The following is a 22,212-nucleotide window of genomic DNA, read 5'->3' on the forward strand; positions in this document are numbered from 1 at the left end:
GGAAGATTTTTTATTTACATGGGTAAAGGGAGCAAAGACTGAACAGACTGAAAAGGTTTAGTCAGACATGTATAGTTATACATTTACTCATCGTTCAACCAGCAGGTCCTCAGTTCTGTTGCACAAGCAGCTCAGATATATAAATTTTCTTTGGCTTGGGCAGGTGGTCACACGGACTGAATGTGATTAGAGTTATGCATCATTCTAGTTCAGGTTAATCTTGTTAAACTGTGAGTTTTGAACATCTGAAAATGGTGGACTGTATAATTTGAATTGAAAATATTTGTTGATTCAATAATTTGTCTGTTTTGCAGAGATGGAGCCATATCCAGCCTGGACTTTCTTACTGTCGTTTTTAGTTATGACTTTGTCATGTGATGGTGGAAAAGTGCTAGTATTTCCAGTAGATGGAAGCCACTGGCTTAACATGAAAATCCTTGTGGAGGCTGTTCATTCTCAATGTCATCAAATCACATTTCTGAATTCTCACTGTTCTCATTCAGTGCTGTGTGGAATTTTGAGATCTTATGGAACAATGCAGTATAAGGGAGGTACGCATGTTGTAATAGCATACTGATGTCATGGTCCTGGGACTGTGACCCAGTATTTATGTATTTTGTGGTTTAATTGATATTCTTTGATTTAGTGTCATTCATGTTTGAGTGAAGAGCAAACTCAGTGACATGAGTTTGCTCTTCCTATAGTTGAATCATTTATATTTCTAGTTCTTAGGTTCATGTTCATCTACTCTGTTCCCTTTCATTGCCCATTGTGTCTCTCGCCCCCTCTGTGTCCCTCGTTTTCTCTGTCTCTTCAGTCTGTCTTGTTTCCATGTGTGTGTCTCCCCCAGTCTCAGTGTCAAGCAATTTTCTCTTAACCAAAGTCCAGTTGAGGCCTTAATTGTTATACAACAATTTTATTTTTCATTTTACCTCCACATTGGTATCAAAGTCCAGTCGAGGTAGTGAATTGGTAAAAAAAATTGAGGACAGTAAAAATAGGAAGTACTCACTGTATTTAAAGTATCTTAATCGAAGAGGATAATGAAAGCAACATCATGAAAATTCTATGGTATAACGTATTTTAAAGCTTTTTGGGATATTGTACTTCTTATAAAAACAGCAAATTGGGGTAAATGTACGTCTTTCACTGTAGTAGTTCTTTGTTTTTCTTTCTAATTTTCTTCCTTATGTTGCACAACCAATAAAACTGGAAGTGGTAGAACGCTAAGGGAAAGTGAAGAAGTAGGAAGCATGGGTCTATTCATCAGAGTGCGACACCCTGTATCCAAAGAGGGTATTACAGCTAAAAGAAAAAATAGTGCCAACTCGTCGGAGGACTGAGCTCATGTGCTATCTGGCTCAATCCAGTGGGAGGGTGATACTGCAGGTCACTCCCCAGTCCCTGGTGGGCGCAGGTGGAACTGAAAATAATAATAAAATGAATAAATAAAATAGAACAAGAACACTAAATAAATTAATTAAACACAATTTTAAGAAAAACTATTTGAAGATATGTCTGTGAAGTTACTCAGTTATCCAGGTCATCACAGTCTAAGGAGCTTGGAAAGAGAAGCGTCTGGACTTCTTTAAGCTACTTAAAGACGTTTCACCTCATTCATGGTAAAATGGTAAAATGGTAAATGGCCTGTATTTGTATAACGCCTTACTAGTTCCTAAGGATCCCAAAGCGCTTTACATATTCAGTCATCCACCCATTCACACACACATTCAAACCATTGGTGATGGCAAGCTGCACTGTAGCCACAGCCACCCTGGGGCGCACTGACATTCATTTGAGGATAGGATTTTTTTTAAGTCATTAATTGATTAACAAAAAGACCGGAGTAATAATAAAGTATAAACAAATACTGATAATTTCCAAAATAATAATAATAATAAGAGAAGTATTTAGAGAAAGAAATTGAAAATGATAATAATAACAAAATAACAGTTGAGGCTGAAACAAGTAACGACAAATTAAAAACAGGAAATAAATACGAAAACAACGACATAATTTGAGTAGGACGAATTCAAAATTAAGACAAAATAAAATAAGAGTAAATTCTGAGAATTCAAACCAGAAGAGTGGAAGATTTTTAAAAAAGAAATTATAATGACAACCGACATCTCTGTACCACTTAAGGAAAAGAACCAGCACCTCCTATCAATATGAGAGAGTTCAAGGACTTTGGAGAAAAGATTACATCTGGAAGATGTGGAAAAAGGAGGATTTGCTTCAACCTATAGGAACACAACTCCTGAACAATGATGCAATAAAAGTCCTAGATCAAAAAGCAAAAGAAGAACATGATAAAATGGCCTGTACTTGTATAGCGCTTTACTTAGTCCCTAAGGACCCCAAAGCGCTTCACACTACATTCACCCATTCACACACACATTCACACACTGGTGATGGCAAGCTACATTGTAGCCACAGCTGCCCTGGGGCGCACTGACAGAGGCGAGGCTGCCGGACACTGGCGCCACCGGGCCCTCTGACCATCACCAGTAGGCAACAGGTGAAGTGTCTTGCCCAAGGACACAACGGCCGAGAACCGGCAACCTCCCGGTTACAAGAAGAACTACCAACTCCTGAGCCATGATCGTCCCTTGCTTCTTGAGCCACAAACATCATTTGCTTCTTGCATAGAGGTCATGCAGAAGTTTACCTCCATGGTAAATAAAAAAATAATATTTAAATTAAAAATAGAACAAATACTGGAAACAGGGAAATAGACCGTAATTTTTTCTTTATCCATTTCACAGCATTTGACACAAGAAATAACTGGTAGATGAGCCTATTATCAAAATATTGGTAAAATGACATGTTTCTGATCCCGTAACTGGTGGTGACAGCTATTTGGCCGTTGAATGTTCTGATAAATTGTAGAAGGAATGACCCTAGGAACATTTGTAAGGTGACCACAAACAAATGTAAATAATTAAAATAAATGCCATGCTTCAGTTATTGTGTAAATGGGCAGGTGTTTGATAAGGTTAACTATTACAATTTTAGAAGAAGTCTATAGTAGATATCATGTGCTCAATTTGATTCAACTGAATTTTATTTATTTATTTAACTCTGACTTTCCCATGTGATGGTGCAAAAGTGCTAGTGTTTCCAGTAGATGAAAGCCACTGGCTTAACATGAAAGTCCTTGTGAAGGCTCTTCACTCTCAAGGTCATCAAATCACGGTGCTACGTTCATCCACCAGCTGGTATATTTCTGAATTCTCACCTTATTACACCTCCATCACGATCATCCAGGAAGAATCTCAGCCCGTTGAGAGTCAAGACTTCATGAGCTCTTTTTTGAAGAGGTCAGTGGAAATTAATAAGAATGCCGGCTCACTCTGGAATATGTTTACCCTTTTGCTACAAAACCAGGAAGTTGTGGCAAAATTTACTTCCACCATCTTTGAGAATAAGACACTGATTGGGGACCTAAACAAAACTGGATATGATCTTTTTCTGACCGATCCTACATTTCCAGGTGGTGTGCTGTTAGCACATCACCTCCAGCTGCCTTTGGTTTTCAATGTGCGCTGGCTTTTTAGTGGAGAGGCACACCTTGCCGTCGCTACTTCTTCAGTGTCCTACATCCCTATATGCTTTTCCCATAACTCTGACAAAATAGATTTTTTTCAAAGAATCAGAAATATGATCCATTACATCATGGTTTTTTACAGGGACTACTATGTCTCCAGACAACCATATCAGGCCTTGTGTGATCGTTATTTTGGAAATAATGTTAGCCTCATGTCTCTAACCCAAAAGGCTGACCTGTGGCTCATGCGGGTTGACTTTACATTTGAGTTCCCTCGTCCCACCATGCCCAATGTCATCTATATCGGCGGCTTCCAAGGTAAGCCTTCAAAGGCCTTCAAAATTTGTGGTTTTCACTTCCATATATCTTTTGTATCTTGTGTTGTGTATCTCCAAGAATTTATTTTCTGTAAACATATGTGAGTGGGAGACACATATGAGTAATCAGTGTTTTGTGGAATTTTGAGACATTGTGGGCCAATGCAGTACACAGGAGGCACACAATCTACTAAAATCAAGTTGTAATAGCTCGCTGAAGTCCAAAAATACAAAGTCCAAAAGATAACAATTGTCCAAACCACAAGTAAGTTTATAGCATGCTGATGTTTCCCCAAATACTACTGCAGGTCAGCTGACTATTGGAAAAGAGAAGCACTTAGTAATCCAGATGGGGGATAAAGAAAGTCATGCTGCCATTTACTACGTGTAAGAAAAGAGAACCTGATTTTGATGAGCAATTTGGGGGGTGTGAATACACTATTTGTTTATCAGTCAACTGCATAGTGTGGCTTTTTCAGATCATTTGCGCAATGACATTTGGCATAACTTGCAGTTCTCAGTTGAGTTTTCTGTCGTTTTTTTTGGACGTCTGTGTCCATCTTGAAGTCTTTAGCAGATGTTATGGACCTGAAGTACAGTACACAAGAGGTACAAAATCTACCAAAACAAAGCTGTAATAACGCACTAATGGCTAAAAAAAGTCCAAAAGATAACAAATGTCCAAAATCACAAGAGATCAGAAGAAGAAAAAACAGTCAAGTGAACATAACACAGGGAGCCAGAAAATATACCAAATATACCAAGGTATACCATATGACCAAGGTAGAATGGGGGAAAATTCACAGGAGCAAAACAAAATTAAATCATCAAAAAGAAGTGAGAGAGAGAGGTGACAGGACTAACTAAACACAGCAAACTGACTGGGTTTTCAACAAAGGAAGATAACAAGAAATGAGATATGCTTGAAAAGTGTGTCCTGTCTCCTTCTCCTAACCACAAAGAAAATTTCAAAACTAGCAAAGAAAAGTGGGTATGGAAATTGTGACAGACCTAGGAAAACAAAAGAGCAGTGTGCAAAGAATCAAAAGTGTTTTCACTAGTCTCTTCAACAATGTGATAGTAGATGCCTGACATTTTGAAGCGGCGATGTGGTAAAGATAAAGAACAAAATGTGCATCTAACTTCACCACAAATGTTCTTACCCTCTTGTTTGTAACAAGAACAAAATACCATGACGAAGGGTGGCATTTTAAAGAACCTCAGGACCTCATGCGCAGTGCCCAGTGACTTACATCAAAAAAAAAATCCCTTAAATCAAAAACACAAATTATGTAAAGAAGAACAAAATACCATTGCAAAGTAAAGGGGCTTACTAACAGTCACTTTTATGATTTAAAGCATTGGACAGGGGGATTTTTGCAGCTGGCTTTAAGGCATATGCCTTTGTAGGAGTTCTCCTTTCAGCAGAATGTCTTTAAATTAATGCATAAACATAATTTAACAAGGTTTGAAGCAAATTGCACAAAACTTAATGACAGAGATGGGATGTCTTATGCCTGATATGCCTGTGATAGTTGTTTCTAGTGCTGCAAAAAAAAAAAAAATCAACTGTTACACACAGATTTCAGGTTTATACATTGGAATATTTTATTTAATATAATGCAGCTGTCCTTTTTTTTTCCATTCAACCCTTTATTTCATTTTTAAATGAAAATCACAGAAAACGTATTTATAAACCACACCGTGATAATGTCACATGAAGATGCAAACACAAAAAGCTAGGTTTGTATACTAACGTTTGTTCCCATCATTACTGAAAAATAAAGAACTTTTTATTTCACAAACGAACAAACAAAAACCAAACACCCCCCCCCCCCCCCCCCCCCTCCCAAAAAAAAGAAGAAAAAGTGTGGTCCTCGTACAAAAAGAAAGAGAATCAAAGGCAAATTAATGAGTTACTACTTACATTAAAGAATTTAGAGACTAAACATGCCACTGTTGAAGACTCTCAAACATTGGAAGAGATAAATTTAACAAAACGTAAATTAAATGATATATATGACAGACAAGAAGAACTAAAAGCCAGATTTGTTAAGCAAAAGTATTATGATTACGGCCCTAGGGCAAAGAAACTATTAGCCTGGAGAATTAAAAAACAACAAGAAGAAAGAGGAATTTACAGTATAAAAGATGATGAGACACAAAAAATGTGTTACACTGCTAAAGAAATACAAAACTCATTTGAAAACTATTATAAAAACTTATATTCAGAGACACAAAAGGCTGACCCTCTAAACATTCAGAAATTTTTGCACTCTCTGGATTTACCTAATATTGGACGGGAACAAAACAAAAGACTAATGCAACAAATTACTAAACAAGAACTGGATAAAGCCATTGCGAAAACAAAAACAAATAAGATGCCGGGTATGGACGGATTTACATCAGAATATTATAAAACCTTTAGAGAGTTATTATCACCGCTATTATTAAAATGTTTTAACTATGTGTTGGAGGGAGGGGAGTCACCAGCATCCTGGAGACAGGCAATCATTTCAGTAATTCCAAAGGTGGGCAAGGACAAAAGGGAATGCAGTTCATATCGACCAATTTCAATTCTGAATATGGATTATAGATTATTCACCTCAATAATAGCAGAAAGACTTTAAAATACTATACCAGAAATTATTGACGAAGATCAGACAGGATTTCTCAAAAACAGACAGATACAGGACAGTATAAGACGTGCCTTACATTTAATGGATTATATGAATAAATCCCAAACGGAATCAATTGCATTAAGCCTTGATGCAGAAAAGGCGTTTGACTCCGTCCAGTGGGATTATTTATTTTTGGTTATCGAGCGGTTTGGTTTCGGAGACCCTTTTATTCAACTGATTAAAAATTTATATTATTTACCTTCAGCAAGAATAAAAATAAATGGGAGCTTAACTGGAGTAGTGGACTTGCAGAGGGGATGTCGGCAGGGATGTCCGCTTAGCCCAGCCCTGTTTGCTTTATTTATTGAACCACTGGCGCAAGCTATTAGAGAGGATGAACAAATTAAAGGGATATGGATACGGAATACGGAATACAAAATGGGATTATACGCAGATGATGTTTTGCTGACCCTCACAGACCCAGAAAGAAGCTTACCTAAGTTATGGTTAAAGATGGAAATGTTTGGAGAACTTTCTGGATATAAAATAAACATACAAAAAACACAGGTGATCACATACAATTACGTACCCACAACAAAGATCAAAAGTATGTCTAAATTTAATTGGAATAATAAAATAATTAAATATCTAGGTATTAAGATTCCTAAAACACTGACAGAAATCTATGAAATAAACTATTCACCAATTATAAGGGAATTGAAAGAAAACATTCAAAGGTGGAACCTACTGCCACTTGATCTGTACAATAGGATTGACCTGATCAAAAGGAATATACTTCCACCACTGCTTTTCCTTTTTCAATCTATACCGGTACACATACCAGCCAAACAATTTGCGTTATGGAACAGAATGATTTCGGGATTTATATGGAAAGGCCGCAAACCAAGAGTTAGATATATAACATTGCAACTACCTAAGGAAAGAGGTGGACATTCCCTCCCAAACTTAGAAAGTTATTTTAAAGCAAACACAATTAAGATATTTAATTTATTGGTGTGATCCAACGTATGAAGCAAAATGGAAATATTTAGATGTGACACAGTTAAAATTACCACTACAGACAATGTTAGGAGATAAAAAATTATATTTGGAACAGAAAAATAATCTAAATGAATGGACTAAAACTCCTTTAAAGATATGGTTTGATGAATGTGAAAGTCTTAAATTAGGAGCTGGTCTCAAACAACTCAGGTGGGTCACACATGATAAGGAATTTATCCCTGCACAAATAGATAGACGTTATACAACTTGGTTAACAAGGGGGATCGGACCATTTTGCTCATTGTTAGGAAAAGAAGGATTACAAAGTTTTGAAAAATTAAGAGACACCTATGGTTTGGAAAACCAAGATTTTGTCAGATATCTCCAAGTTATGTCCTATTTCAATAGTAATATAAAAACTATAGAAGAACGTAATGAAGGCCTAGTCCCCGTTATAAAAGAAGCTTATAAAGGTCAGATTAAAAACAAATTGATTGCTAAACTTTATCAGAACTTACAATCACTTAAGGATCAATCAACCAATTATATCAAAATTAAATGGGAAACGGAGGCTAAAATCAACACATCAGAGGACAGTTGGTTAAATATATGCAGGACACAGATGGAAACTACTAGCTCGGGTTATTGGAGGGAATTCACGTGGAAAAATTTTATTAGGTTTTTTATAACACCCAAAATAAAATACAAACAAAAAGGTCAACTGACAGATGGACACTGCTGGAGAAACTGTGGGGAAAACATGGCAGATCATTTCCATATATTTTGGAAATGCCCAATAATCCTGTCATACTGGAGTGAATTGGTCGAATCAATTTACTTGGTGACTGGTCTCAAACTAAATTTGGATTTTTGTACTGTGTACTGGGGCGATATCCCATCAGCAGCCTCCTTAAAGGACAAATACTTGATAAACATCCTGGAGAAAGCGCCCCCAACAAAGAAAGATTGGATAGGAATAATGGAGGAAATATATAGAATGGAAAAACTTACTTTTTTTTTTACCTTAAAATGGACCAATTTCATAAAAACTGGAGGAAATGGGAGAGATTTGTTGAAGGTGGTAACGTGGGATGAGGTATTCACGCAACTACTGGAAGAAGGAAGGTCTGCTAAGGACGTTTTTTTTTTTTTTTTTAAAGGTAGTTTATAAAAGAGACTGGAAATACCCTTCCGAATATGATCAGGGATGGACTGTAAAGTGCTGAGTGGACAGTAGTAAAAACCTAACGACATGGGACCTGTAAAAAGGTGGAGGGGAGCTCCCCCAGGCCGAGTAGATCTGCGTGGTTCACTGTGCCATTATAATGCAGCTGTCCTATAGACAAATCTTCTTTTGCACCTGCATATCAGTCATCAGGACCTCATGCACAGTGCCCAGTGACTGGCATCAGAAAATATATCCCTTAAATCAAAAATATATTTATTCTCGTCAGCAGCAGTTCTTTAATCTGCATTTCAGAGAGAAACACATGAATAAAATGTGAGCTTACACTGTATTATTTGGTTATTAGGCCTACAACACTCCTTCACCCTAGCTCAGCATTTTGTTGTAAATCTGTCCCACAGCCTACAAAATTAAATACGTTTTAAGTAATATATTGTCCTACTTGATAGCAATACTTTCTAACTTTGGTCCTCGTCCCTGTCTAGGATTTCGATGACCAAAGTAAAATTCCATCCATCACTTGTCCTGGTTGACCCATAGTAAACAATATTATAAACCTTTGGCCTGGAATACAACAGCAGACATTACTGACACAAAGTAAGTTACACAGAAGCTTGACTGAACTATAATCAATTCACATAGATTAATATCTTGATTTGAAATGGTGGGCTAAATATGAAGCTGTGAAAAAAAGTTGGGCATCTTTCTTTGCCTTTAGAGAATAATTCTGATGGTAAAAACCAAACGGGACAGGCGAGGGGGGAAAAAAATGTTTTTTTAAAAAAAACAAACAAGCAAAACCAATCAAAGCAAAAAAAAAAAAATTATTTAGGAACTAAAATTGTTTGATAAATGCAGTTTATCAGTATATGCTACAGAATATGTGACCACCAATTAATAAGGTCATGTCCAATCAGTCTTAGTCTCTCCTCTTTGCGTCTTCTCCAGTGTCACCTGTGTGTAGTCAGTTTTGTCTGTTTACTAGTGTCAAGTTTGTGTCTCTGTCTTGCTCTCACTCCCTTTCCCTCTCTCTCTCTGCTCTTTGCTGTCCACTTTATTTTCTCATCATAGTGGTCATGTTCAATGCACTCACAATCTTAATGACTCCAATACATGGACGTTTTAGAGATTACATCACAGACGCTGGGTTGTTTTTCCATATTTGTTGATCGCTCTGGTTAATTTCAGAATGTTTTTTTATTTACTTTTGTATATACTGATCAAAAAGACCAAAGTAAGAAAAAGTGAACAACTTCAGTCTGACATTTAAAATTATACATCGACTCATCTTGCAATCAGGCCATCAGTTCTTTTGCACAAGCAGCTCTGACATATATTTTCCTTGGTTTGAATACGTGCTCACAGTCACGGCTAGAGGTGAGAATCAGTTTCACTATGAATCTTTACATGAGTCTGCAACATGGTCTGCAATGCACTTTATAAACAATATAAAACAGCCCACAGAGACGTTGCTGTGGTTATACTGTAGAAATATGTACACATGGAACCCACAGTAATACACTACATTACTACATTACCAAAGGTTTATGGGTAGATGATCCTTTTATCAAAATACAAAAGTTTAAAACAGGAGGTGCTGAGTGATTATTCAAGGACTGGCCCTAGGAAAGTTTGACAGGTGGACAGAAACATGGATGCATGACCGCTGGGATCCTGCTGAGTAACATGTTGGCAAAAGACCTCCGAATTATATAATCGGCCAACCTAAAAGCAAAGTTTTTTAACATGGTAAATGGTTTTGCCAAGATATTTATCATGGTGTGCCAGTTCTACTCATAACTCTCATCTTTAGCCAGTATGACAACTTGGTACGTGGGAAGGCCCATTAGTGTGTGTCTTCTGTAAATTTCTCATTAGATGTCTGATCAGGATGAGGAAATCCAGGCATACATAAATATTGTGACAATACATAAATGTTGGCACCGCAAAGGAAGTTTACACTGAACTGGAATTGACAATAATTAATAATAAATGACATGATAGAATGACAGTTTAAACACAACAATATGTTATTCACATTATTCTGATTACATTTGTGTTTTTACAATTTGCTGTTTTCTGTAAATGTAAAGTAGATATGAGAAAACTTCAGTTACACTTCCTGTAAACCACACTCTGTGACATGGGGTTACTGGGAGAAGCTTGTGGACAAAGCCACAAACATCTATGTGCTGTTTCTCATGGGTTCATAAGCTCTCAGGTGTGAAATACAGTTTAAAGTGTTTTTCTTTTTTTTGTGTGTGTGTGTGGGGTGGGGCAAGGGGGAGGTCTGTATCAAGGAAATAATATGGCCTAAAATGTAAATGGACCTAAGAGCAGACCACAGCAACCTCCTACATGAAGAACTACTCAGCAACACAAAAGCAGACAAGCAATGGGTCTCTGGTATGAAGAGCTGGACAAGGACCTGGCATAACTCACACCTACTGGCTGAAGATGCTAGCAGCTCTCCATGAACACCTGACAGCACATATCAGGGTTTTGCTAACAACAGGTACTAATTTAGGAGTGGAGTGGCCATCAGCCACTTCCCTGGGTCTGTGTGGCTTCTCTGGGTACTCAGGCTTCTTCCCTCCAACCAAAGACATGCACAGCATTAGGTTAATTAGTGATTTTAAACGGACCATAGGTGTGTATGGTTGTCTGTCTCTATGTGTTTACTCTGCGCCCTTTTTCTAGTTGCTAGACAGTTCAAAAACCCCTGTGACAAGAAGATCGAGGAAACTGTTCACCCCTACCGGGACCCCACCCTGGAGCCAGGCCTAGGCCTTAGTCCATGTGGCCAGGCAAGGCACAGCCAGAAAAACATGGGCCCACCCTCCTGTAGGTCCAACACCCACAGAAGGTGCCATAGGGGCTGGGTGCAATGCTTATTGGGTGGCAGCCATGGGGAGACCAATCCCCTGTTACCGAGATCACAACTGGGACATGGAAAAAGTCTTTCGGACTGCCTCGAAAGAATTCTGGGCACCTCCTGTGTGGTGTTTCGGGGGGAGACACAGGACACGCCGGAGAGATTATATCTCTTGGCTGCCGTGTGAATTTCTTGGTTTTCCCCTGGACAAGCTAGAGGAGGTTGTAGGGATGTCTGGGCTCCTATGCTGCTGCCCCCGCAACCCTGCCCTGTATAAGTGGAAGAAAATGTATTGATGGATGGCTAGAAAATTAGATAATATAATATTGGGTAGGCTTTAAAGACTTATCTCATGTTTAAGTCTGGCTTTTATATAAATAACACATTATCCCACTGCTTCCAGTGGCCCAACAAGCCTAGTGAGGCCGAACATATATCACACAGTCGATGACAATGATCTCCCTGATGTACTTTAAATCAGACGTGCATGATAAGAGATAGCAATTTAACATGAATGCTGCCATATCTTCATTTGCAAAACAGCAACTACCATCTCAAAGACCTTTGCACTTATTATGATGCATCTTATGAGTGCTGCTTCCCCTTTCATTATGTTTGTTGTGAACTCTGGCCCTGGCAAACGGCAAAGGACAAGCCCAGTGTGCTGCTATCATATGTCAGCATGTTGAGGACTCTGAAGAGTGGGAGTGGGGGTGAGCTGAAAATACTTTGGCACTCTGTTCGGGTTCTTTAAAAAGAGCAGTAATCCTGTTGCCACTGACCATATAATTCTGTCTGTTGATTGTGCTGATGGTCTGTTGGTTGTTTTGTTGGAGTGTTGCACATAATGGAGCTTCCCCAGCTTGAACATACGAGGCTCCGAAGACATGATAGCGCAGGTGAGATCACAGATTAACTACCTTTAAAGAGAGCATGTGTCTTAGCAATATCCAGACAAAATACTGCAAGAAAATCTCTATTAATATGTGATTCAACAACATGGACATACTGAATGCAACATAAATATGAGTAAATAATTGAATGTGTTCCTACGAATCAATGAATCAACTTCCACTTTAAAGGAAGATAAGAATACAAATCGCCCACAAACAATGAGAAATTGCGTGTGCAGCTTGCTTTATTTTTGATCTATACCATCACTGGTTGCCTTGTTTATAGGTAATACATTGATCATGAATGAACAACAAAGAAGTGAAGTAAGGTTATGAGATAATAAAAGGCTCATGCACTTGAACAGGTAAACAAGAAACTAAAACAGAAACTAAAACAAGCAAACAAATAAGTGATCAGTGCGCCTTATCACAGAGATCATGGAGAGATTATTATTATATTCAATTTTTTTACTATTTGGTGTAATTTTCTCACGTGTTAAATGACTTCTTTTAAGTTGGACGAAATATAAAGAAACATTATAAAGCACTCCAATCCTGCATGGCCGTTGTTTTTGGAAGTACCTCTCCTACCAAGAAAAACAGCCAATAGAATAGTATGTTCCTTCTGTTGAGCTTATCCCAAGGCTAGCTGCCCTTTAAACCTGGTCCAGAACTGGGTCACGATGTTCTCTGAAGTTTGAGTAGTTGACATTAAGGTTTGAGTACTTGGACTTGTGCAAGTGTCACAAGCAAATGTCATGAGTGGCTAATGATGGCAGGGAGGATTTTCACAGTACACTGTGTCAAGTAGACTTTTTTTCAGAGGCTCAAAATTGATTAGCAGTTGATTGACAAGTGGTTTCATAGGCAGGTGAGACCAGTTCCTTTGACTTTACATGACAGATGAATTTGACAAAATATCTGAACTTGATTTAAAGCTTCAGATTTGTATTTTGTAGCTTTTTCTTGTAATTTCAAATATGACACCTAATAAGGCTGATAAACAAAAGTAAATCTAAAGAAGTGATAGGAAAATCTTTAGGAGTTTTAAAATCTGGATGGCTGATATATTCTTATAAAGGGTGCACTGACCAGCTCAGCAACACCAACAGGCTTGAAATACCACAAAAGACAACTTGGGGTCACTGATGTTTATTGTCGATGGGAGTGCTGATAGTAGAGGTAGAAGGAATTCTGAGGTGGACAGGCCTATACTCTCTGTTCAGATTCAGCCAAATGTGGCAAAACTAATTGCACAGTCCATCACAGTGCAATAATGAATAATGATCCAAAGCACACTGCAAACCAAACCTGACTATCTCAAGCGTGTATTAAATTACTCCACTTTGGTGTATCAAGGGAAAACTACAAAAATTGTGTCTTTATCAAACAAAGACTTAACTGTGGTGCAGATAGTCAAAGTTTTGCTCAAGTGCTCTGCTCAAAACTTGCAGGTTTTCTCGACACTTGAAATGAGATTTGGAGAAACGTCACACATCAGGAGCTACTGTTAGCACTGAGAAGAGAAACTGAAAGCCACAGGGAACAATTCAAAAATGAGCCACCCCACATTTCTTTATATGTTTGCTAGGAAAATGGGAAATCGGTGCGTTAGTTTATTTTTATTTATTAAATTATGTGCAAACAAACATGAAAGTACAGCATAAAAAGCAAAAACAGACTTTGCATAATTTGAATGATCTTGAAAATATCTGATGTGATCACATTTATTCTTACCAACACAGCCTGAGCTCTCTTAGGCAGCTTTCTTGTTATTCTTTAAGGAGATTTTAGGAATAGTTCTCTAGACTTCTTGAAGACATTCAAAGATCTTTGGTTTTGTTGTCTTTTAAGATGATCTCATAATGCAATCTCAATATTAATAAGGCCCAGGGCCCAAGGAGGCCAGTCCAAGACTGACAGTGTTCGATTGTGTGTTTTTCTATACAGATAACCTTTTAATACATTGGCAGTGTGTTTGGGATTATTGCTATTTCTAAAAAGAAAACAAACCCCTTGCCAATCAGATGCTTTCTAGATGGTTTTACATGTAATGTAATGTAACTTTTCTGGGTTCATAATTCAAAGAGTCTAGCTGAAATGCAGACCCGATCATCACAGAGCCTTCACTGTGTTTTACAGAAGGTTGTAAGCACTCACTGCTGTACTGCTCTCCTGACCTCCTCCATACATACTAACAATAATGTCCCTGTTTACCTTGTTTAGAAATTGCTTCTTGACAGCCGCTCTTCCTTCGAACGTTTCTGATGAGGCTTTAGGGAACCGTACATCTGATTGATCATATGCACCTCTCAGGTCCTATCTCAGGCCTTTCAGGTCTTTCTTTCCTATTTCTTAAAGACCTGGCTTTGAGATGCTGCTTATGTCTTGTAGATACTTTTTTAGGCCTGCCACTTCTTTTTGTCCTCCACTTTTCAGGTTTCCTGAAATTCTTTGAGAACGTACTGCACACCATGCTGATATAATCCAGGTTTTCAGCTAATAACTCTGTGAGAATCACATTGTTATTTAATGCCTATCAAACTATGTTATATTTGCCATTTTTCAGAGATTCAACTCAACAAATTGGGCTAAATTATGTTTTGTGACATGCTGCTAGAAAAAATACCTTATGATACATATTTAAAATTGCTTTGTTTTCTGTTATTGGTGGACACAACACTGATTTATCCTTTGAGTTAGCTGCTGTTTAAATGCTTGAATGATTCGTTGCTCAAGAAAGTGATTGTTCCAACCACATACAGGAACACTCATTCTGTTCTTACACAACCTTTAATTGGGCTTTGACAGGAAGTGGCTGACTTCTTTTAAAACATTATTTTTGCTTCATTGTGTTGCCTTTGTTGTTTGTAGTCCTTCAAAGCTCTTCTTTGTATCTTCTCTTCCCCCTCAACTTTGAAAGCGTAAAGGTAGGATGCCCCTCCCACTTCTGTCTGAAGCCCTTTACTATTGAAGAGTCCCGCCTTTCCACCATTACCAAATACTTGCTCATAGGGGTAATCCGATCTGTCTAATGTTGTCTACTATCGTGATTTCTTCAGCCATAATATAAATAACTGTTTGATGACTGTTGATATGAACTATGTGGCCTAAATTAGGCAGAGCAGTGGTGGTTAGTGCTGTCTAATCGTTGTTGTTGGCTTATATGGAATTATTTAATTATTTGAAATTTTGACCGTTTTGATTATGAGCGACTAAACAGATGGTCTAAACTGCCATCTAGTGGTAAGGAAGGAGAATACTGGCACTGCACTTTCTGTACAGCTTGTGCAGCAGCACCAGCAGTGCTCAGCTCATGAGGGGTCCTTCTGTTGGCAGCTTCTCTCAAGCCTTTTAAATCATGAAACAGATGGAGAGGCAGAGAAGCAGCATGGCCTCAGTTCCTCCCCCTCCTGCCTACCAAGTAGCTTACTTCTCCTTAGCAACTGTCACCTGACCTGCAGTAGTTAGTGTTCAGTGAGGCACAAATATGCACACAGATCACAGGACTGTGCGTCTCAGTCGTTAACTCCTCGACCTGCTTCACAGGCCTCATGGCTTTGGCAATTAATATATCCACAGAGCATAAAAATCTTACACAGACACCTCTGCTCAAGATCTGGGTGCCATGGAGTGGAGGCAACTTGAACCGCAGGAGAGGGTGTAAGTTTATTAAAAGCCTGTCTCACTTTGAGTATGAGATTACAGTACATTATCTTCCCTGATGTTTGTTCTGTCTCTGCTTCAACTTATTTCTTGCTCCAGCAAAAGCTTTCATCAGCATCAAGACGTCCAGCAGTCACAAGTCTGTTTTACACTCTAACCTTTCTCTCCTGTTAATTTTGAACTGAGCTCAGGCCTTTCAAGGGAGACGCGTAGAAAGACAGCAGTGTGAGAGCGACATAGACATAGACACAGCGATGGGATTACAGCCAGCCTAGACCAAACCAGGTCTGAGTTAGCTCTCAGTTGAGTGTCTGGCATGGTCCTTTGAGCATTTTGCTGACGCTGCATACTCCATTCATAATCGAACAGTCTGGAGGCTAACTCTTTCCATGTCCTCATATGGACATATACACAGGCCATCCGGGTACCTGTTGGGGTACAGCTAGCCGGCAAGCAACAAAGCAGTCTACGTTATAAATTACTGAACTTTGAGACACAGTAGTATTGAGACTACTGGACCATTCCTTGGTAAGGTAAGATGCATTTATAAAGGCACCTAATGAAGTTTTCCTTTGCTTGCTGCTCCTTCATAAATAATAGGTGACAAAGTCTAAACCAATTTAGGTTTTTCCAGGGAGATTAATATTGTTACATTTGGAAATTCTTGCAGTAGCTGAGCTGAGCTTTAACAACATGCAGGGACATTTTAACATACTTGGAGATTAAAGGCATTATGTCCTGTCAGCCGTATGGTGCAGTGTGCTTCTCTGGTTGCTTCTAAGATGTGACTACCTAAAGAGTTTTATTTAATTTCTGTTCTGCTTTTGTGTCCGTTTTATTTTTTTTGGTCAGTTGGGCAGTTGTTTTGTGCACAGACAAAACCCATGCAACTTACTACACCAACTGTAAACTTGACATTTGAGCAGCACTGTGAAGCTCTTATTCTCTCTGTTAATGAAAACGACCTCAGCAGCCAGAGACAAAACATGTTCTAGATTGCATGTGACCCACTGAACACAAAACAGATGCTCTAATGCTGAATAACCCAGTCAGCTCACAAGTCCCAAGTGTACCTGAAAGAATTCATTGTGTTTTTTGTGTGTTTACTTTGTTCTCAGCCTCTGTGCCTCAGTTCTGTAACTCTCCCACAATGATTGTGATGGTTGGATTGCCAGCCAGAGGGAAGACATACATTTCCAAGAAGCTCACTCGTTACCTGAACTGGATCGGGGTTCCGACAAAAAGTCAGTTTTCCAAATGAATTCTTGAGTCCTAATCATATAAGTGTCAGAAAGAAACAGTTAATTTTTCTCTGTTTATCGACTCCATCAGTGTTTAACGTGGGCCAGTACCGCAGGGAGGCCGTCAAGATCTATAAAAACTTTGAATTCTTCAAACCTGATAATGAGGAAGCCATGAAGATTCGCAAGTAAGTACGCTAAAGATAAACTACTCAAAGGTGCACCTGTTTACTCATTTAAAACAACAGACTGGCCATTTTTAATATTGGCATTTGTAACAGTATGTAAATAACTGAAGAGAATTTTGTAAAATCATGGTGTGACAGATTTGATTTATCTTCATTTTCACACGACACTCATCAATCATTCATATTTTTGCAGTTTTTGTCTCTTTGCATATACGAGTGTCACTTCTCTCCCAGGGCCTGTGCAGCAGCTGCACTCAAAGATGTTGCTTTGTACTTCACAAAGGAACTGGGGCAAGTAGCCGTGAGTAAGAGGACAACTAAAACTGTCCTTCTAATTTTGAAAAAACTTTCCCTATCTATCTCTATCTATCTAATCGTGTCACTGTTACCAAATGATAACACCTGTGTCCTGTCTCATGCAGGTATTTGATGCTACAAACACCACAAGAGAAAGGAGGGCAATCATTGTTAGTTTTGCAATGGAAATGGGCTACAAGGTAAGTGTTAAACGGCTATTTAAAGCAATTATTTGTGGGGGGGGGTCTTGTTTAGAGTAGAATAAATAAAATGACATCAATTTTCTGTCACTATATATTCATGAATCAAAGACATGCATCACAACCAGTTAACTTAGGTAAGCTAAAGGTCAATACAGGATTTTTACCCGTGTATTACAAGCCCAAAAGTCCACCTATTTTTATCCTATAATTATTTTTCTTCACATAAAAAAAAAAGTAAAAAATAAGAAATAAAAAAAGAGAAACATTAAAGAGACCGGTTTTATGGCTTAATACTGTTTTACCTGTTTAGGTGATTAGTGCATATACAGCCATAGTCAATGTGAGGTAAATTGTTTTCAGCTGTGGCAGTGGTTGAGTCTAGCAATGGAGGCAATCCTGCACAACTAAAAACATCCTATATTGCTTTAGTTTAAAAGCTAAGAGTAACCTAAATATTTATTTGGATATATATTTTTGTGTATGCCTCAAAGAAAAGCCAGGCTAGCTGTTACTTTGTGTTTCTGGGAGCTGAGCATCTGGATATTGTAGCGTTGTATTTACTGTCAAGTCCAAAGAATCATATTGACCTTCTACTTAATAATGTCATTACCTGTGATTTTTGTACAGAGTTATATCAACGCTTACCATGTGGTTCCTTTAAGCTAACCACTAACTATACTGTATTTACTCATGATGTAAAAATACTTTTTTCAACTGACTTCTTGAATGCAGGTGTTCTTCGTTGAATCCATCTGTGATGACCCAGAAATCATTGCAGAGAATATCAGGGTGAGAAGCACATCTGTGCTATAACCTTTTTGTGTGTAGACTTCAGTATGTACAGAAGCTGTTGTGCAATTAAAAAATGTTTTAATCTAAACCTGAATCTTCTTTTCATTTCAGCAAGTAAAATTCGGCAGCCCTGATTATGCAGACCGTGACATAGATGAAGCCATGGAAGATTTCACCCAGCGCATCGACTGTTACAGGGCAAGCTACATGCCTATAGATGATGAGAAAGACAGGTGCGACCTATGACACCTTTCTTCCAGTGATGATAAGAATGCATAAAAAATACTTCCATAACTTTTTTTTTTATCTTCACTGCCATAAATTTGATCAGGAAACTCTCCTACATAAAGATCTTCGATGTGGGCAGTAGATACCTTGTGAACCGGGTCCAGGACCACATTCAGAGCAGAATAGTGTACTACCTCATGAACATACACGTCACACCAAGATCCATCTACCTGAGCCGCCATGGAGAGAGCGAACTCAACCTGTTAGGTCGGATTGGTGGAGACACGGGCTTATCCCCTAGAGGACAAAAGGTAATTTGGCTGACAAATAAAAACATATAAAGAACTGACATTTTCTGAAAAAGCAAAATTAGTTACCTGTAGTTTGTAATCTTATGCATTTCATTTGGTGAGTAAAATTGCAAAAATGTGGTATAAATGCCAGTCTATTTCCTAAAAGGTCAACTAGCTTCTTAAAATCATACTCTTTCTCTTAGTATGCTAGTGCCCTGGCGACCTTCATCAAAGGACAGAAAATCATAGACCTCAAGGTGTGGACGAGTCACATGAAGAGGACTGTCCAGACTGCAGAGGCCCTGGGAGTCCAGTATGAACAGTGGAAGGCTCTTAATGAGATAGATGCGGTGAGTTATAAAACAATAATACCTCAGCAACACTAATTCAATTATTCCAATAAATGATTTATTTTGTTTTTCTAATGCTTGACAAGTTGATATGATTACATAGTCAGTTAGTATGTTTTTCCCTTTGGTTCAGTCTGTAATATACCAAAGTATATTAAAAACATTATAAAATTATCCACAAATGTTTTAAGTTTGCAGAAGAGGCAATTTTGAGTGTAACGTATATGAATATTTGATCAAGTGTCTTGACAGATGACCTGCAACATTGTTTATCCTCTAGCACCATCTTCAGTCCAAAACATAAATTGCAATCTTGGTTACTGGCATCACTATGAGCTTCACTGTGTACTTGGTGCTAGTAAGGAAATGTTGCCATTGCACAGTTATACACTTTGCTTTTTGCTCACATCACCACTTTTTCTAAGTCGCTAGCGTGGATGTTATAATTTTTGTTTTAATCTTAATCTGCGATTAAAATCTCCAAGAGACTGAAATTTCAATACCTTAGAGGTTTTGTGCTTTTATGCTACGGTACACTTGCAAAAAAGATTTTCGTGTTATATTTTTCTCACTAAGGGTGTATGTGAGGAACTAACTTATGAGGAAATTCAGGAGAATTTCCCAGAAGAATTTGCACTAAGAGACCAGGACAAATATCGCTATCGGTACCCAAAGGGTGAGGTAAGCCCTGCTCTGAATGAGTTTTAGAAATATATTTTATGCAACCAAGGAAGCATAACTGTGATTTTAATAAACACACTGCTGACACCTGGAATCTTTCTAGTACAAATAATTTCCTCTGTTGGCCAGTGAGCAGCTTACCAGAAGCAGTTTGCACACTGACTTGATCATTCAGGGAGAGTATTTAGTTTGGAATGTAGAGCTAAAAAAGATTTAAATTATTTTGATATTTGTCTTTCAAAAATAAAGCTTTAGAGTGGCTTTGACAAAACTTTAGAGAGGAAACAAATTGAGGAGTTGTGTGCTCCAAGCTTTCAAAATGTTGCAAACACTGTCGGAGGTCACTTAGTCTTTAAAAATTTAAAAATAATAAAGACTAAGTGTCTTTAAGCAGATTTTCTCCCTGCTCTTGCTTTTTTGTTCTAAATCAGATCAGCATTGATGCTAGCCTTTGGCTTAGTCTACCTGCTTCCTGTTTCCTTCATTTGGGTCCCCTCTTTTTTAGCTCTACAATTTGTTGTCCCTACCATTTCCAGAAAAATGGGGTGGCTGTAGCTCAGGTGGCAGAGCAGGTCAGCCACTAAAGGTCGGTGGTTCGATCCCAGGCTGCCTCCGGGCTGCATTCCAAATATCCTTGGGCAAGATACTAACCCCATGTTTGCCTACTGGTGATGGTCAGAGGGCCCGGTGATGCCAGTGTCCGGCAGCCTCACCTCTGTCAGTGCGCCCCAGGGCGGCTGTGGCTGCAATGTAGCTTGCCATTGCCAGTGTGTGAATGGGTGAATGTAGTATAAAGCGCTTTGGGGTCCTTAGGGACTGAGTAAAGCGCTGTACAAATACAGACCATTTACCATTTTACCAAAAATGTACCTTAAGAGAATCAGAATAAAATGAGCCTGGGTTAGGGTCTGGGTCTTGTGGAAAAATGTTTGAAATTATGTCTCTTGTCCAGTCCTATGAAGATCTAGTCCATCGTCTAGAGCCAGTCATCATGGAGCTGGAGAGGCAGGAAAATGTTTTGGTCATTTGCCACCAAGCTGTGATGCGCTGCCTGTTAGCCTATTTCCTTGACAAACCTGCAGGTAGAACAAAAAAACGTCCCAAACTGTGCACAAACATGTGATACAATATACAACAGTTTGTGATATTGTTTTAATTCCACAAACACTTCTTCTAATATTTACATTTGTGTCTCTGAAGATGAGCTGCCTTATCTAAGATGCCCTCTTCACACTGTGCTCAAACTCACACCAATAGCCTACGGTAGGTGGTAAGAACTTAATTATATATGATATCCCATCTTTAGTGTATCGCACATTCACTCTATGTAAATCTTTTTCTTACATCTTCATTTGTAGGGTGTAAGGTTGAGTCATTTTTCCTCAATATTGAAGCTGTCAACACACACAGAGAGAGGCCACTGGTGAGTTTACATAACTGCACATTTGTTGTAATACTTAGCTTTGCCAATAATTCATCTGTAGGCAGTAAAGTTGTATCATTTGTATGTGCTGATTAAATAAATATGTGTGCAGTTGTGAAGAAACGATGCCTTTGCTTAATTATCCCTTTTTCACTTACATTGAACTTATTGACATTGTAAAGTTGGATTCATAAATGGTAATATTACATACTACTCGTACTAAAGTTAGATCTGATTCATCGTTCTGTTTTTCAGTAACTTCCACTTTAGTCTTGAAAGATTCTTTTGTTGCTTTTATTTTTGCAGAATGTCAACATCACCAGAAACCCAGAGGAAGCTCTGCAGACTGTTCCTGACCACATATAAACACTGTTTGCTGGAAAACTGAGTTATGTGAAACTGGATT

General features: G+C 38.3%; 2 protein-coding genes across 4 annotated transcripts; both read left to right on the forward strand.

The window, feature by feature from the left end:
• The first annotated feature begins 535 nt into the window (after nucleotides 1–535).
• Nucleotides 536–11,738, forward strand: LOC146611262 (UDP-glucuronosyltransferase 2B4-like). Its single transcript, XM_085345598.1, has 3 exons — nucleotides 536–551; nucleotides 3,113–3,898; nucleotides 11,377–11,738. Exons 1-3 carry the CDS (start codon nucleotides 536–538, stop codon nucleotides 11,736–11,738), a joined length of 1,164 nt encoding a protein of 387 aa, XP_085201724.1.
• On the forward strand, nucleotides 10,781–22,172 carry LOC146611263 (6-phosphofructo-2-kinase/fructose-2,6-bisphosphatase-like). Of its 3 annotated transcripts, none has more exons than XM_085344774.1 (14): nucleotides 10,781–12,450; nucleotides 17,229–17,354; nucleotides 17,443–17,539; nucleotides 17,774–17,840; nucleotides 17,962–18,036; nucleotides 18,772–18,828; nucleotides 18,943–19,064; nucleotides 19,163–19,370; nucleotides 19,556–19,702; nucleotides 20,279–20,383; nucleotides 21,336–21,465; nucleotides 21,584–21,646; nucleotides 21,742–21,806; nucleotides 22,113–22,172. In XM_085344774.1, the coding sequence occupies exons 1-14, from the start codon at nucleotides 12,399–12,401 to the stop codon at nucleotides 22,170–22,172; spliced, it is 1,374 nt and encodes a 457-aa protein (XP_085200900.1). In that variant the 5' UTR covers nucleotides 10,781–12,398. The 3 variants fall into 3 exon arrangements, with proteins under 3 accessions (XP_085200900.1, XP_085200899.1, XP_085200901.1); XM_085344773.1 differs by lacking the exon at nucleotides 10,781–12,450 and adding an exon at nucleotides 12,459–16,107; XM_085344775.1 differs by lacking the exon at nucleotides 10,781–12,450 and adding an exon at nucleotides 16,118–16,643.
• Nucleotides 22,173–22,212: the final 40 nt, after the last annotated feature.

The sequence above is a fragment of the Diplotaxodon limnothrissa genome, linkage group LG20 (genome assembly GCF_057381915.1).
Source record: "Diplotaxodon limnothrissa isolate DT_005_m linkage group LG20, D_limnothrissa_male_GT1.1, whole genome shotgun sequence".
In the NCBI taxonomy this organism is placed as follows: domain Eukaryota; kingdom Metazoa; phylum Chordata; class Actinopteri; order Cichliformes; family Cichlidae; genus Diplotaxodon; species Diplotaxodon limnothrissa.

Bases quoted from the DNA above. Each gene is read 5' to 3' on its own strand.
- LOC146611262 (XM_085345598.1), top strand. The intron at 3,899-11,376 runs GTTTTCACTTCC...CCCTTTTTCTAG, and splicing joins AAAGGCCTTCAAAATTTGTG to TTGCTAGACAGTTCAAAAAC.
- LOC146611263 (XM_085344773.1), top strand. From the start codon at position 15,999: ATGGCTTTGGCAATTAATATATCCACAGAGCATAAAAATCTTACACAG. The intron at 19,371-19,555 runs GTAATTTGGCTG...TCTTTCTCTTAG, and splicing joins TATCCCCTAGAGGACAAAAG to TATGCTAGTGCCCTGGCGAC. The intron at 19,703-20,278 runs GTGAGTTATAAA...TTTCTCACTAAG, and splicing joins CTCTTAATGAGATAGATGCG to GGTGTATGTGAGGAACTAAC.